The sequence below is a fragment of the Elephas maximus genome, chromosome 19 (assembly GCF_024166365.1).
Source record: "Elephas maximus indicus isolate mEleMax1 chromosome 19, mEleMax1 primary haplotype, whole genome shotgun sequence".
Classification (NCBI taxonomy): domain Eukaryota; kingdom Metazoa; phylum Chordata; class Mammalia; order Proboscidea; family Elephantidae; genus Elephas; species Elephas maximus.
Genome location: NC_064837.1, coordinates 43,196,516 through 43,212,247, shown reverse-complemented (window position 1 = coordinate 43,212,247; position 15,732 = coordinate 43,196,516). Strand labels below are relative to the sequence as shown.

The 15,732-nt window shown below is 50.1% G+C and overlaps 2 protein-coding genes across 3 annotated transcripts in view; both read left to right on the top strand.

The window, feature by feature from the left end:
• The window catches only part of ACSF2 (acyl-CoA synthetase family member 2), a 40,798-nt gene extending 39,028 nt beyond the window's left edge, over positions 1-1,770 (top strand). Inside the window, exons 13-16 of the mRNA XM_049859307.1 lie at positions 703-844; positions 934-1,044; positions 1,253-1,321; positions 1,613-1,770. Coding sequence (XP_049715264.1) covers positions 703-844; positions 934-1,044; positions 1,253-1,321; positions 1,613-1,663 — 373 coding nt within the window. The 3' untranslated portion in view covers positions 1,664-1,770. The remainder of the gene's footprint in view (positions 1-702; positions 845-933; positions 1,045-1,252; positions 1,322-1,612) is intronic.
• A 2,256-nt stretch (positions 1,771-4,026) lies between these two features.
• Positions 4,027-14,109, top strand: RSAD1 (radical S-adenosyl methionine domain containing 1). Of its 2 annotated transcripts, XM_049859309.1 has the most exons (10): positions 4,028-4,665; positions 5,041-5,174; positions 5,294-5,498; positions 7,883-8,248; positions 8,431-8,494; positions 8,935-9,082; positions 9,317-9,371; positions 10,057-10,160; positions 10,334-12,865; positions 13,901-14,109. In XM_049859309.1, exons 1-9 carry the CDS (start codon positions 4,234-4,236, stop codon positions 10,449-10,451), a joined length of 1,626 nt encoding a protein of 541 aa, XP_049715266.1. In that variant the 5' UTR covers positions 4,028-4,233; the 3' UTR covers positions 10,452-12,865; positions 13,901-14,109. The 2 variants fall into 2 exon arrangements, with proteins under 2 accessions (XP_049715265.1, XP_049715266.1); XM_049859308.1 differs by lacking the exon at positions 13,901-14,109 and having other exon boundaries at positions 4,027-4,775; positions 5,041-5,130; positions 10,334-13,867.
• The last annotated feature ends 1,623 nt before the right edge of the window (positions 14,110-15,732 follow it).

Genomic DNA, 15,732 nt, shown 5'->3' with positions numbered 1-15,732 from the left:
TTAAGTACTTGACTGCTAACTGAAAGGCTGGTGGTTCGAACCCACCCAGAGGTACCTCGGAAGAAAGCCCTCACGATCTGCTTCTGAAAGGTCGCAGCCTTGAGAATCCTACAGAGCACAGTTCTACACTGCAACATACAGGGTCGCGCCGAGTCAGAACTGAGTCAACAGCAACTGGTTTTTTGGTTGTTATGTGCCAGCACGAGTCTAGACACTGGTAGTCCACCCAACAGCAAGATGAGATGGGCCCTGATCGCTCTCCCGCATGTCTGGTGGAAGGCGATAGATAACAAACAAGACCATTTCAAACACTGATAAACACCAGGAAGAAAATAAAATAGGGTTACAGGAGAGAAGGTATCTGTGGTGGGAAGGGGGCTTCCTATAGACTGTGTGCTCAGAGAAGACCTCTTGAAGGAAGAAACATTTGAGCTAAGAATGGAATGATAAAAAAGAAGCCAGCCATGAAAAAATATATAGATATATTTAGAGAGATGGAGAGAATATGTTAGAGGTACTGGTTTCTTTGTTTTGTCTGCCTCGTCCACTAGATTCCAAGTTCAAGGGCAGGCATCTAGTTCATGCTGCATCCCCCAGAGCCTCGAGCAGTGCAAAGACACAGAGTAGGCGCTTGTTTGATGAGTGAGAGTGAGACAGCCCATTGAGGCAGGGTGAGAAGCCATGCCTGAGTTTTCCTTGCAGAGACATCGCCATGATGGACGAGGAAGGCTTCTGCAAGATTGTGGGCCGCTCCAAGGACCTGATCATCCGGGGCGGGGAGAACATCTACCCCGCGGAGCTCGAGGACTTCTTTCACAAACACCCACAGGTGCAGGAAGTGCAGGTGAGGCACCCAGCCCAGGGGAGCCAGGGGAGACCCTGGAAGCAGGAGCCATGGATGAGGCCAGTGATGTCTGGTGTTTGACTTGGCAGGTGGTGGGCGTGAAGGACGATCGAATGGGGGAGGAAATCTGCGCCTGCATCCGGCTAAAGAGCGGGGAGAAGGCCACGGCTGAGGAGATCAAGGCTTACTGCAAAGGGAAGGTGGGAGCCTCAATACACCCCCACCCCACCCCACCGACGCTGCTCAGTTCTTCAACCATCTCTCCTTGATACCCAGCCAGGGCGAAGGTTGGTGGGTGGCTCTGGCCGCTGACGAGCCTGACTCCCAGCCAAGCCTAGCCCCCTTCCCTTCCCCACTCCCAGGGCCCCACCCACCCTCACGTTTCCTTTCCCTCTCTCTGGTCTGCAGATCTCCCACTTCAAGATTCCCCGCTACATCGTGTTTGTCAACCAGTACCCCCTCACCATCTCGGGAAAGGTGGGTAAGGTGGAGGAGTTTGTGGAAGGGCAGGGTAGCTTGGGGCCTGGGGACCCAGGTACAGAAGGCCTGCCAGCCAGGCCCGTGACTCCCTTAGTGATGGACAAGAGTGTGTGTGGAGAGGATGGAAGTAGGGTGTCCAGCTCATCAGCGCATTCTGGTGTGCCCTGGGCTTTGCTGGTTGTAGCAGTAAAAGCCTGAGAAACCCCTCAATCTCAGGCAAACAGATGGTTGGCCACCCTAGCTGGCAGAGGTCCCAAGCGTGGCTTTCACTCCTCTCTCTTCCTCTAGATCCAGAAATTCAAACTTCGAAAGGAGATGGAACAGCTTCTGAAATTGTGAAGAAAGGAATGGGGTGTGGAAGGGTGTCCTCCCAGGCCCTCCTCCTGCCCCTCCCTCTCACTTCCTCGTTTGTCTTTGTGATTTGGCATAAAGAGCTTCTTTGTTTTCTTTGGTCTTTTCCTGGTGTGCTATTTTGGCAGCTGCTGGGGGATGGACAGGGGGAAAGCCTGAGGGGAAACTGGCATTTTCAGTCTCCCTATTCCTTGTCACCACACAGTGCTTAAAAGCTTGGCTGCTAACCAAGAGGTCAGCAGTTCAAACCCATTAGCTGCTCACTGGAAGCTCTATGGGGCAGTTCTGCTCTGTCCTGTAGGGTCACTGTGAGTCGGAATCGACTCAATGACAACGGGTTTTATATTCCTTGTCAAAGGAGCCCTGTGGCCCAACAGTTAAGCAATTGGCTGCTAACCAAAAGGTTGACAGTTCAAGCCCACCCAGCAGCTCCATGGCAGAAAGACCTGGTTATCTGTTCCCATAAAGATTACAGCCTAGAAAACTATATGGGGCAGTTCTCCATATGGGGTTGCTATGAGTTGGAATTGACTCGATGGCACCTAACAACAATTTATTCCTTGACAATGATGGTACTAATCACTTTGATGTACACTGCCTCAATTTGGTCCCTGGATGGTGCAAATGGTTTTCACTTGACTATTACCAAAAAGTTGGTGGTTCAAACCTACCCAGCAGTGCCACAGAAGGAAGGCCTGGTGATCTGCTTCCGTAAAGATTACAGTTAAGAAAACCCTATGGTGCAGGTCTACTCTGTAACACATGGGGTTGCCATGAGTTGAAACTGACTTGATGGCACAGGTTATCTACTCAGTTTAATCCTCACCTCATCCCTTTGGAAGTCCCTGGGTGGTACAAACGGTTAATGCCCTCAGCTGGTAACAAAAAGCTTGGAGGGGGTTGGAGCCCACCCAGAGGCACCCTGGAAGGAAGGCTCGATGATCTACTTCCAAAATACCAGCCACTGAGAACCGTATGGGACACAGTTCTACTCTGACACACACGGGATCGTCATGAATTAGAATTGACTCAACAGCAGCTGGTTCTGGCATCCCTTTGAGATGCCAACCCAATTTTGTAAAAGGGTATACACATTTAATTATTTTTCATATTGTTGACAGATTAGTCAGGCAAGAATTTTTTTTTTTTTATTAAAGTACTTTAGATGTAGGTTTACAGAACAAACTAGTTTCCCATCAAACAATTAGTACACACATTGTTTTGTGACACTGGTTACCAACCCCACGACATGTCAACACTCTCCCTTCTCGACCCTGGGTTCCCTATTAGCTTTCCTGTCCCCTCCTGCTTTCTAGTCCTTGCCCCTGGGCTGGTGTGCCCCTTTGGTCTTGTTTTGTTTTATGGGCCTGTCTAATCTTTGGCTGAAGAGTGAGCCTCAGGAGTGACTTCATTACTGAGCTAAGAGGGTGTCCGGGGGCCATACTCTCAGGGTTTCTCCAGTCTCTGTCAGGCCAGTAAGTGTGCTCTTTTTTTGTGAGTTAGAATTTTGTTGTACATTTTTTTTCTAGCTTTGAGGCAAGAAGAATTTTTTAAATATATAACAGCTTTACTGAGATATAATCCACATACCATATGATTTACCCATTTAAAGTGTACAATTCCGTGGTGTTAGTAGAGTCACAGATACGTGCAATCATAACCACATCCATTTTAGAATATTTTCAGTACCTTAAAAAGAAGCCCTGCACCTGGGGCTTCCCTGGTGGACAGGGCCAGGTAAAGCAGGCTATAGCTTGACCCCAGAAATCAAAACAGCTGGGTTCCAAAAGACACACAGGCTCCCAGTTCACAGAGATGGAAAACTTCCTCCTGCCTGAAACCCTTACCTCCCAGTGTGCCTGCCCCCAGCAGCAGCAGCAGGCGGTCTCCTCTTTATTTTCACAAAGAAATGATGTGTGTTCAGGGTACTCCAGGCGCCAGGCACTATGCTATCGGCTTCCATGTACATTTTTCTCTGGAAATCGTCCCAAAAACTCTATAAAGTAGGTACTGGCTCCACTTCACAAATGAGGAAACTGAAACTCAAGGAGGCTTAGTAACTCGCCCAAGGTCACAGGGCTGGGATTAGAACCCAGCTGTCTGACTCCAAATACCATGATCTTTTTCACTTCATCAGACAGTTCTTCAGCGGTCTGCCTTCTCAGCCCTTCAGCTGCATCTTGTCTCTCCCACATACACCATCTCCAACTCCCCTCCCAGCAGGTACAGCCCCAGGTGCCCGGGTTAGCCTTACCCAGGAGATGACAGCCTACCCAGTTCCCCCTGGGATTTTCTGCTCCTGCAAGATGCAGCCCAAGTGTCCTCTCCACGCCCATTGACTCCCAGGCTCTTGTAACAGATGGTACTCACAGCGCTTAGCACGCTGGCCTGGTATCCAGCAGGTGTCGAATTAGTATTTGTTGCCTGTTGAGGATTCTTGGTTCTCCTCTCTGCTGTCAGGCTGCGACCCGGTTTTATTCACCTACATGTTTCCAGCACCCAGCTCTGAGCCAGGAGCTTAAAAAAGTGAAGAAATTGCTAGAACGGAGAGTTCCTGGATGGGTCACGGAACTCACAGAGTGCTAAAAGGCACGGACGGAGTCTGCCCCACGCCTGCCCCGGAAGAGGACCGACAGGAGGTTGCGGTGAGGACGCCGGTGTCCAGCAGGTGGCGTCGCAGACCCGAGGCCCCGGGCTCTCCAGGCACCTCCTCGAGCAAGGGGCGGTGCCCCCGCGTCACGCAGCCTTTCCTCCTTCCTCTTTCCGCCCTTGTGGCTCACTTGGCCCGCCTCGCGGAACTCTTTGTATCTTGGGCGCGACTCGGGCTTGGGTTCCTGCTCGCCGCACCGAACGCCATGACGCTCCCCCGGTTCCGGCCCCGCGGCTGGGTGGCAGCGACCAAAGCTGCCCAGAGGCGCCACCAAGCGGAGGCCGCGGGAGGACCCCGGGGTCCTGCGCCCCGGAGCCAGCGCGCGGCGCTGTACGTCCACGTGAGTGTGGGGGGCGGAGCTCGCGGGACACGTCCATGGCGATCCAGAGCCCAGGTGGCAGCCTATGACCCTGTGAACTCACGTGTCGTCTTTTCCCGCCCCCAGATGAGGTCAGGGATGGAACCCCTCGGTGTCCTGGCAGGGAGGTGACTTGGTTTGGAGACCTGAAGTTCATTTCCCTTCTGAGCCTGTTTTTTCATAATGACGTGGGTGTAATAATCCTAGTTCGACCTGCCTTGTGGAGTTGTTCAGCTCAGATGTCTCAGCCACTGTTGAGGAACCTGACATGGGGACGGGCATGTGTGCGACTGAACCCTGGAAATCACCAGGGCAGCCCGGGGCCAGCCCTAACCTCGTGCATACACTGCCTCCTAGTGGCCGTACTGCGAGAAGCGCTGCAGTTACTGCAACTTCAACAAGTACATCCCCCGCGGCGTGGACGAGGCGGCGGTCAGGAGCTGTCTGGTAACTGAGGCTCAGACGCTGCTGCGGCTCAGCGGGGTGCGGCGGTGGGTACTGGGGGCTGTATGTGGGGTCTTGGGAATTATTTGGCGGGGGCTGGATAGCACGGGTGCAGGGATCCGCAAGGGCTCCCCCAGGTCTCATCTTCTCTGTTGTCTCCTCTCAGGGTAGAGTCTGTGTTCTTTGGTGGGGGTACCCCCAGCCTGGCCAGTCCCCACACTGTGGCTGCTGTCCTGGAGGCAGTGGCTCAGGCAACTCACCTGCCCACAGATGCAGAGGTCACATTGGAGGCCAACCCCACTTCTTCCCCAGGCACCAGGTTGGCAGCATTTGGGACAGCAGGGGTCAACAGGCTGTCTATTGGCCTCCAGGTAACCATCTGACCCGCCTCCTCTTAGTGCACCCAAACCTTCAGTGCTGTCTCTCTTCTGGTCACACTCATTCACTGGGGAAACAATTACTGAGTTCCTTCTGGGTGCCAGGGTACCGTCACAGTAGGCAGTGATAAGTGTATGGTGACACTTTTGTAAATGCTTAATTATCTGCTGCTGTGCTAAACCATCAGCCTCTTTGTTCATCACTGTATTCCAAACTTCTACCATAGTGCTTGGCACATAGTAAAAAAAAAAAACAGTTGCCGTTGAGTCTACTCAACAGACTCATCCAAGTCTTCATGGCTACCCATGTGGCACATAGTATGAGTCCTCAAAAAAAGTTTGTAACTTGAATGAGTGAAAACACAAGGGGAAGACAGACACATAGTCAAATCATTGCAGCATGGTAAGTGCTGCCTATAAAGGGTCTCTACAGAGGACTTTCAGAGTACAGACTGAAGGGCAGCTCAGCTTGGAGAAATCAGGGAAGCCTTTCTGGAGGAAGTGATGTTTGAATGAGGAGGAGGGAGGGTGTGGGAGAACAGCATTCCAGGAAAAGACATAGGATATGAAAGAGCCTTGCAAGTTTTGGGGGAGCTGTGAGTAATTTCCTGTTAGAGAGGCTGGAGAGAGAGCTACAAGGCAGGGCCATAAAGCCTTCAGCCCCATACTAAGGAATCTGGGTTTTCTCCTAACAGCAATAGGACAGCTATTGAAGGTTTTTAAGTCGGGGGAAACACAATCCTATCAGGTTGACCCCTCGTATTTCCATGCCAAGCATTGTCCTCCTTTCTAGTACTCCTACCACTTAGGCTCATGGGCTTTGTCCTGATGTGATATACCAGAAGAGATGTATGATTTCTGAGCTATTCTTGCCGAAAATGCATGTCTTGAATCTAATTGCCAGGAGACATCAGGAAAACCTAAATTAAGGGGCATTTTAAAAAAGTAATTGGCCGGTACTGTCCAAACATGTCAGTGTTCTAAAAGACAAGGGCAGGCAGAGAATCTAGCCTAGATTAAAGAAGACTAAGGAGACAGTGACAGCTGAATGCACTGAGTAACCCTCGGCTGGATCCTGGATTGGGGTGGGAGGAGGAAATTACTACAGTAGACACCAGGACAGTTGGTGAAATGTGAATATGACTCTGTATTAGGTAATGGTATTGTATCAATGTTACATTTCCTGAATTCTATAATTGGGTTGTGATTGCATAAGAGAATGTTTTTATTCTTAGAAAATGCACACTTAAGTATGTAGGGATAAAGGGGTACAGGATCTGTGTAGTCCCAATACCGTAGCCACTAATTAAATTTTATGACTATTTAGATTTGTTAATTAAATTTATTTATTTAGGTTTTACATAAACGGCATCAGCAGCTGCACTTTTTGTGTGCATGTGTGTGTAAAAATATATATATCTCACAACATTTGCCAAGTCAGCTTTTTTCAGGTGTAAAGCTTAGTGACATCAGTTCCATTAATCAGCTGTGTTATCTGTTACCCTTAATCAGTGGCAGATTTCCCATCACCTAAACAGAAATTCACTGCTTCCTAAACAATGGCTTAAATTTGCTAATTAAACTTAAATAACCATATTTCGAGTGCTCACCAGCATATGGGTAGCGGCTGCTGTGTTGGATGGTGCAGGTATGAAGCATTCCCATCATCACAGGAAGTTCTTTTGGACAGGGCTGCCCAGTAACTTACTCTCAGATGATTCGGCGTAATGACAATAATATATGTGTATTTTTAGAGAGAAACAAAGCGTGTTGCAAAATGCCGTTTATTGGTGAATCCAGGTGAAGGTATTTATAATGCTTTTTCTCGACTTCTCTGTAGGTTTGAAATATTTCAAAATAAAAGAAGACTGTTGGCTTCAGAGTCCCAAAAACCAAACCAAACCTGTTGCCATCGAGTCAATTCTGACTCATAGCAACCCTATAGAACAGAGTAGAACTACCCTGTAGAGTTTCCAAGGAGCGCCTGGCGGATTCGAACCGTAGCAGCTGTAGCACTTAACCACTACGCCACCAGGGTTTCTGCCTTTAGAGTAAGACAGTGCTAAATTCCAGGCCTGACTGTGCAATTGTATAGCCTTGAGTTCCTTAACATCTTTGAATCTCAGTCTTCTCATCTGTAGAATGGAACTGATATCAGAGGATTACAAGAATTAAATTAGACACTGCATAGAAGTACTTGGTACATGGGGACCCTATGTGAAAGGTAGACCTCCATCCTGGTTTGACCAGCCTGTCTGCTTGCCTTCCAGCTCTCTGCTGTGCCCCCGTTGCCCCCAATTCTGTGTCTACAGTAAGACTGTGATGTTCCTGTCCCGCTCTGGGCTGGCCTGCGTGCTTACACCCAACCCTCTCCCCAGTCCCTCGATGATGCTGAGCTCCGGCTGCTGGGGCGGACACACTCAGCCAGCGATGCTCTGCGGACACTGGCGGAGGCCCGGCACCTCTTCCCTGGACGCGTCTCTGTGGACCTGATGCTAGGACTGCCAGCACAGCAGGTGGGGCCGTGGCTGGGACAGCTGCAGGAGCTGCTGTGCCACTGTGATGACCACATCTCCCTATATCAGCTGTCCCTGGAGCGGGGCACTGCGCTCTTTGCCCAGGTCCATCAGGGGGCCCTGCCTGCCCCTGACCCCGAGCTTGCTGCTGAGATGTACCAGAAGGGACGGGCAGTCCTTCAGGAGGCTGGCTTCCGCCAGTATGAGGTCTCCAACTTTGCCCGGAAAGTGCGTCCTGGAGCTGAGGGCTGAAGGTGGGGAATGGGCAGGCTGAGGTGTGACCAGGGAATTGTGGCCCTTGGGGAGAGGGGTCTCTGCTGGGTCCTCTCAGGGCCTGAGATGGTGGGACAGTCTAACCAGGGCCTCTTACTCTCTTCACTCTGCACTGACTGTTCCCTCCGTCCCCACAGGGGGCGCTCAGTACCCACAATTGGAACTACTGGCAGTGTGGTCAGTACCTTGGCGTTGGGCCTGGTGAGTCCCCTGTGACAAGATGGGACTATAGAAGGGATGACTCAGGAGAGGCATGTCATGGGGCCTGCTGCTTGCTGGCTGTGTGACCTCAGGCCACTTACCTAACTTCCCCAAGCCTCTATTTCCTCGTACTGTCAAGTGGGGCAAGAAATAATACCTACCTCGGAGGATGTATTTTAAAATGCTTAATAGAGTGCCTGGCACTGTGGTTCTCAGTCTTTGGCATGCATCAGAATCACCTGGAGGGTTTGTTAAAACCCAGATGACTGGGCCCCACCCTAGAATTTCAGATCCGTCTGTTTTGGGGTGAGGCCTGAGAATTTCCATTTTTAACATGGTAGATGCCATTGGCCCAGGGACCACACTTTGAGAAGTACTGTTTTAACATCTAGTAAGCACACAGAGTTGGCTGCAGTTAATGTGATGATGGTTGTTGTTAGGGGCCCACGGGCGATTTCTGCCCCAGGGGACCAGAGGCCATACTCGGGAGGCTCGGATCCAGACCCTGGAGCCAGACAACTGGATGAAGGAGGTGAAGCTGTTTGGACATGGCACCCGGAAGCGAGTGCCCCTGGGCGAGCTGGAGCTGTGAGCATCTGAGGGCACAGATGGTGGTGTTTTCCTGGGGTCCCCCACACCTACACCCCCAGGGTCACCCCATTTGTACATCCATCCTTGTTTCCCAACTTATGGCCCCCCCTCCACCGCCCCATACATACCACATGCCCCTAGAAGCTGCCCATACACGCGTCATAGTGCAGGGCTGGAAGAGTGGGAGAGACACAAGGCCTCCTCTCTAAGATTCCTTGATTTTCCTTACAGGCTGGAGGAAGTTTTGGCCATGGGGCTACGCACAGACCTGGGAATCACTCACCAGGTAAAGGCACCAAGGCTTCGGCACACTGCTCCTTCCTCCTGAGCCTTGCGGAGTCTCTGTCTCTTACCCTCCCCGCCTCAACGTACACACAACTCCTAGTTCTCTGGGTTTGGCAGTTGGAGGTGGGGCCTGGGTCCAGCCAGGCCTGATGGGCAGAAGCATTGGGCAGTGTTGTACAGTGGTGAGCACCCTGGAGTAGGACTGCAGCAAGCCAGATTCTAATCCCTGTTCTATTGCACCTTTGGGCACAGATCTTCTCACCTCTCAGAACCTCAATTTTCTCAGCTGTGTGAGGGTAGAGATTAGGTAATGGGTTTCCAAGTGTTTTAAAGCAACGCCGAAGCCTCAGATAGAAAGCACAGTAGGTACTGGCCGGTAAAATATAGAGCTGCTCTGGTTGAAGCTGGGCCAGAAAGCCGTGGCTGGAGCTGGCCAGACCCTGACAGGCAGGGGAGAGTGGCAGAAGAGAGGAGACGTGGCTTGGCTGGGAGCTGGGCTTTGGCCTGGACATGGAATGGGGGTGATGTTGCCACCTTCCTGCTGGCTCATTGATCTGGGCCTGCCAAGCAGTGCATGAGTCTGCTGAGCTGCCCATGCTGGGCTGGACTCTCCCTTATCTCCCACCATACCCCCCGAGTAGCCCGGCCTCAGGTCCCTACACCTCTGACCCTCCTGGTCTCCCCAGCACTGGGAGGAGTTTGAGCCCCAGCTGACCCTGTGGGACGTGTTTGGGACAAGCAAGGAGGTGAAGGAGCTGCTGGAGCAGGGCTTATTGCTGCTGGATCACAGGTGTGTGGGGGGCGGTCTCGGGGAGCCCGAACTACAGATCTACAGACCTAGGGGAAGTGAGGACGGACTGGTGAGGAGGAGCCTGTGGATGCCGGGGACTTGGCACTGGTGGAGGGTGGGGATTGAAAGTGGTAAGATGAGGCAGTCATACTCAGGCCTCTTGGTTTTTTCAGGGGTCTTCGGTGCTCCTGGGAGGGCCTGGCTGTGCTGGATTCTCTGTTGCTGACCCTCCTGCCTCAACTCCAAGAGGCCTGGCAGCAGAGAACCCGTGCCCTTGTGCCAGGAGGATGACCCCCTGTTCCTGTACCCCAGCATGGTGCCGGGTGGGCTTTGGGGGCTTGGCAGCACTGCAGACATCTCTCCACCACTGGCAGGTGCCACCTCTGCCCTTTGTGGTCATTGCCTGATCCTGGCATCCCCAGGGGAATGGGCCCCAATGAGGTGGACAGGAGCACATTTCTGATTTGAGAACTGGAATCCCACCCAGCATCTCAGTACCCACAGCCCAGTGTGTGTTCCGTGACTGGGAGCTGCTTGGCCCCTGCATCAGCTTCTGCTTGCCTTTTTGTTCTGAAATGATGGACAGCGTTTGGAAGTCTCCCTACAAGGAATCACCTCCCCAAGAGAAGTGTTCCCCACTCTGGAGTGAGGTCCTGAGGCAGTTGCAGGAATCAGGAAAACCAAATCCCCTCTAGGTGTTTTGAGCAGGAAGGGATTTAAGCTAGGAATGAGGTATTTACAAAACCAGGGGAAGGACTAGGGAAGTGAAAGAGAAAGCCACTGCCCACCGTCAGGACACAGAACGTTGCAGGATTCTCAGCTGCCAGCAACACTCAAGCAGATGATTTACAAGAAAACACCTGGAAGATGCTGCAAAACCTCATGTTTGCTGGGAGTGCCTGTCATTGATGGACTCTGAAGCAAATGCTTGCTGGCAGGAGATTCTGGGGAATGTAGTTCTCTGGCTTCCAGCCCCTGCGGTACAGGAGAGAGCATAGAAGAGTCTGCTGGTGGCACCAACTGTAATCCAGTACCGCAGCCTGCTGCACTCCAAGAACCGTGAGCGAGATCAGAGCAAGCCTCACCCCTTCTCTTCTGGCAGCCAGGATATGTTTGTGGTGGCAGGAGCCACACACACCCTCCTGAGTGCCTGCTGTCCTACCCGCCTCTGCCACCCCCGAGCCTGTCCACTGAGAGTGAAGGGAAAGGGGAAGGGGAGAAGAATTCAGGTTTGTAATCCTCCTCTGTCCTTTTACTTGCAGAAATGGTTATGAGTGTTATTTAAATAGCCTAATAAATCCATCTGGAGCCTGCCTTGCCTGTGGTCTGTCTTTGATCTGGGCTTCTTTGTGGAGTGTGAGGTCCTGATTTGGGGGGCTAGAGGCTTAGTCTAAGGCTCAGATACTCCCCTGTAGATTTTATTTTGAAAGATCTCAAACCTACGGAAAAGCTGAAAAAATAATTCAACGTAAATCACAGATCCTTCATCTACAGGGTATCCATAACGTCCAGAAATGGGCCAGTATTCACAACGTCATCAAGGACATTTTCAGTCTATAAAGAAATAAAATATTCGTGTTTCCGGACTTTGTGATCGTCCTATAGATTGATCAGTTGTTAATGTTTTGCCACATTTAGTTTATGTTCGTATCTCTTATTCGTCTAGTGCTGCTATTACAAAAATACCACAAGTGGATGGCTTTAACAAATTTATTTTCCTCACAGTTTAGGAGGCTTAAAGTCTGAATTCAGAGTGCCCACTCAAGGGGAAGGCTTTCTCTCTCTGTGGGCTCTGGGAAAATGTCCTTATCTCTTCAGCTTGTTTCCTTCTTCTGTAGAGATCTCCATGTGGCTTGGCATCAACCTTCCCCCATCTCTGCTTCTAGCTTGCATTTAATCACTTTTATGCCTCAGAAGAGACTGACTCAAAATATACCCTATACTAATCCTGCTTCATTAACATTACAAGGAACCCATTCTTAAATGGGATTTTAACCAGGGGCATAGAGGTTAGTATTTACAACACCTATTTTGGGGGGACATAGTTAAATTAAAAAAAAAAAAAAAAAAAAACCTGTTGCCATTGAGTCGATTCTGTCTCATAGCCATCCTACTGCACGGAGTAGAACTTCCCCACAGGGTTTCCAAGGAGCTGCTGGTGGATTCAAGCTGCCAGCCTTTTGGTTGGCAGCTGTAGCTCTTAACCAGTGTGCCACCAGGTCTCTACAATTCAATCCATAACAGTATATTTTCTGCTGAACCATTTGGCAGAAACAGGTAGACATTAAACAGCCCCAGCAATCTACTCTCTGTCTCTGCATTTTCCTGTTCTATTTTGATAAGTGGAATCATACCATACTTGTCCTTTTGTGTCTGGCGTATTTTACTTAGCATAATGTTTTCAGGGTTTATCCATGTTGCAAGGGCTGAGGCTCTTAACCTGGAAATCGTAGGCTGTGTGTATGTGTGTGTGTGTGTCTTGCAAGCGAGGTATTTTCCTGCGCACAGGCTCCATAACCTTCATACCTTATCAGAAGGTACCATGCTGCCCAAATCAATGTGGTACTGCTGCAAATCAAGGCATATTAAGCTCAGCCTCTAGCTGGGTGACTAATGATGGGTCCCCCTCCCCAGGTTAGCATGTCCATTTCCCGTGTGCCTACTGGGTGTGGATATCAGTCCTTTTTTGACCCTGTGGTAACATGGTAAGTGTTCTTCCTTTCCTTTATTCATGAAATATTTAACAAGCACTAAAGGTGTGCCAAGTACTGCACAGGGCATGCAGAGAGGAACCAGACCTGTCCCAGCCCTCCAGGAACTCACTGCCAAGTTGATAGATGGATAAAGAGAAATCTCAGGGTTGTCAGTAAACATGTGTGGGTGGAATTGGGGGAGCCTGGAGTGCATTTGGTTTTGAGGGGCTTCGGAGCAGGAAAAGGGGGACACAATTTTCTTACTATTTTCTCTGCTCCTGGTGTCCTTGAGATCCTGGGCCTGGGGCAGCCTGCAGGGTGACCTGTGCTGTCCTGGGGGAGCCTTGCCCTGAGCCTTCCCCTGATCTTGATATTCCAGAAGTGAGCACAGGGCCAGAGCAGGTGTGCCATCAGAAAACCCTGGGCCCACTCGGGTTTCTCCCAGCTGCCAGGGCTCGTGCCACTTGAGCTGTCTGGGCCCTCCTTGCTGGTACTTCATGAGGCGTCTGTAGCGGAGCTAGGTGGGACCCAGGGCCAGTGGAGGTGGCACTGATTACTTTGGGTGACTCAGACTGGGCCCACCCTCACCAGGTGAATCAGAATCTCCAGGAGGTGGTATCCAGAAATCTAGTTTTTAAATGCCTCCTAAATTGCTCTAAAGATCAGTCCAGTTTGGGGAGCCCTGATTGCTGTCATCCTACTTGATGCCAGCCTTCCCTCCTGAAGCTGGGGTCAGGAGGAACAAGGGGGACATGGCTGCTTCCAGACATGACTAAGCGAGAGTAGGTTCCTGCCCTCTGTACCCTGGGCCTTCCATGGCTCATCCATCAAAGGGATTCTCTCCGTCTGTACCTGGACTCTGCTTGTCATCTTTTCGCTTGCCCCCACCCCATCACCTGCACACGAACACAAATAAAAGGGGTGAACAGCTTACTTTGATGAAATTCCTTTTTGATGAAGCCGAGGGTTTAATTTTTGATCATTATAAACTCTGTGTTGAATGTTTTATGGAAATATGTTTATGCGTTGGTTTGCTCTTTCCCTTAGGTTTAGGATAAATTCCAAGAAGAGGAATTGCTGACTCCAAGGATATACCTATTCTTTGGCTACAGAATGCCAAACTGCCCTCCAGGAAGCCTGCTCAGCCCACACTCCTGCCAGCTTGCTAGTGCTCATTTTTCTACAGCCTCATCAATACCAAATACGATCAATTTTTCCAAATGTCTCCAATTTGAATGGAAGGCATTCTTTTAAATGTATGTATAATTTATTTTTGTTGTTGTTGAGAATATACACAGCTGAACATATACCAACAATTTCTACACCTACAATTGAGTAACATTGGTTATATTCTTTTGAGTCATGCAGCCATTCTCACGCTCCTTTTCTGAGTTGTTCCTTTCGCATTAACAGAAACTCACTACCCCCTAAGTTTCCTGTCTAGTCTTTCAAGTTGCTGTTGTCAATTTGATCCCATATAGGTAGATCTTAAAGGAGCACAATGCTCAAGGCAGACATTCCTTACTAGTTAAACTAAACTATTGTTTGGTTTTAAGAAGACTTCAGGGGATAATTTTGGTTTAAGGTTTAAAGATTACCTCAGGGCAATAGTTTTGGGTGCTCATCCAGCCTCAATGGCTCCAGAAAGTCTGGATTCCATGAAAATTTGAAATTCTGTTCTGCATTTTCCACCAATGAAGGGCATTCTTAACCCTAGCGTTAGGGGACTCTGGAGGCTGAAGACACCTAATTAATTAGCACTCCACCAGGTATCAGGCCACTCCTGGTCACCTCCCCACCACGTCACTCACTTCCTCTAAGTTGTTTTTCAGACCCTCGAGAGAGCACTGGAAGAGTCCAGATCTAACCAGCTCAGAGTAGCCTGACACGCGCAGAGCAGACCACGATGACTGACAAACGACCCTGTCCTGCCACACCTGCTCAGTGACACAAAAGAACTTATGTCAAGGAACCAAAAGACTCATGCCAAGGAACCAAAATCACCAGAATTGCATCATCAACAATAGTCGAGCCCATTTCAAAAGCGCTTGGTCTGTCAGCCACTTCCGGGTTGAGTCTTAGCCCAGCCTCGTAATAAATAATCAGTAGAAACTATGAATAGGTAAAACCTCTGATCCTGCCTACAGTTTCCCTCCACCCCTAAATGAATATTCCTCACGCAGATCAGGGAACTCAACCTGAGGTTGATACCTCTTAGTTCCCACTGGCTAGTCTGTGAAATAAACTCTTTCTTCCTCTCAAAACCAGCATGTGAGAGTTTGGCTTCTTGCACGCTGGGCACCGACCCATTGGTGCGGTTTCACTGGCTTTATTATCAGCTAAAATGTTAGGTTGTTGTTGTCCAGAAGGTGTGGCCAAGCTGGAGTCGGTTCTGACTCATAGTAACCCCATGTACAACAGAACAAAACACTGCCATGTCTTGGCCATCCTTGTGATCGTTACTATGCTTAAGCCCATTGTTGCAGCCACTGTGTCAATCCATCTCCTTGAGGGTCTTCCTCTTTTTCGCTGACCCTCTACCAAGCACAATGTCCTTCTCCAGGGACTGGTCCCTCCTGATAACATGTCCAAAGTACTTGATACAAAGTCTCACCATCCTTGCCTCTAAGGAGCATTCTGACTGTACTTCCAAGACAGCTAAAATACAGCCTCCGTAATAAAGTCTCCACAAGTGGGAGCTGACTAACAACAACTTTAAACAATTATTTTGGTCCATTGGATCACTCCTAGTCCCAGGGCAAAGGACATGCAAGCTCTGGAACTTCCTAGGTGGAGGCCTCTGCTGGGCATTTGAGATCACCTCTGAATTTCTCTTACCCAGACCCCCCTTCTGAGAGAGTCCCAGCTCTTCCATCTTC

What these genes read in the sequence shown, in the direction of transcription:
- RSAD1 (XM_049859308.1), top strand. Translation starts at nt 4,234, where the DNA reads ATGGGTCACGGAACTCACAGAGTGCTAAAAGGCACGGACGGAGTCTGC. An exon ending in CGGCGGTCAGGAGCTGTCTG is followed by an intron (nt 5,131 to 5,293) that starts GTAACTGAGGCT and finishes GTCTCCTCTCAG; the next exon opens with GGTAGAGTCTGTGTTCTTTG. An exon ending in ACCTGGGAATCACTCACCAG is followed by an intron (nt 9,372 to 10,056) that starts GTAAAGGCACCA and finishes TGGTCTCCCCAG; the next exon opens with CACTGGGAGGAGTTTGAGCC.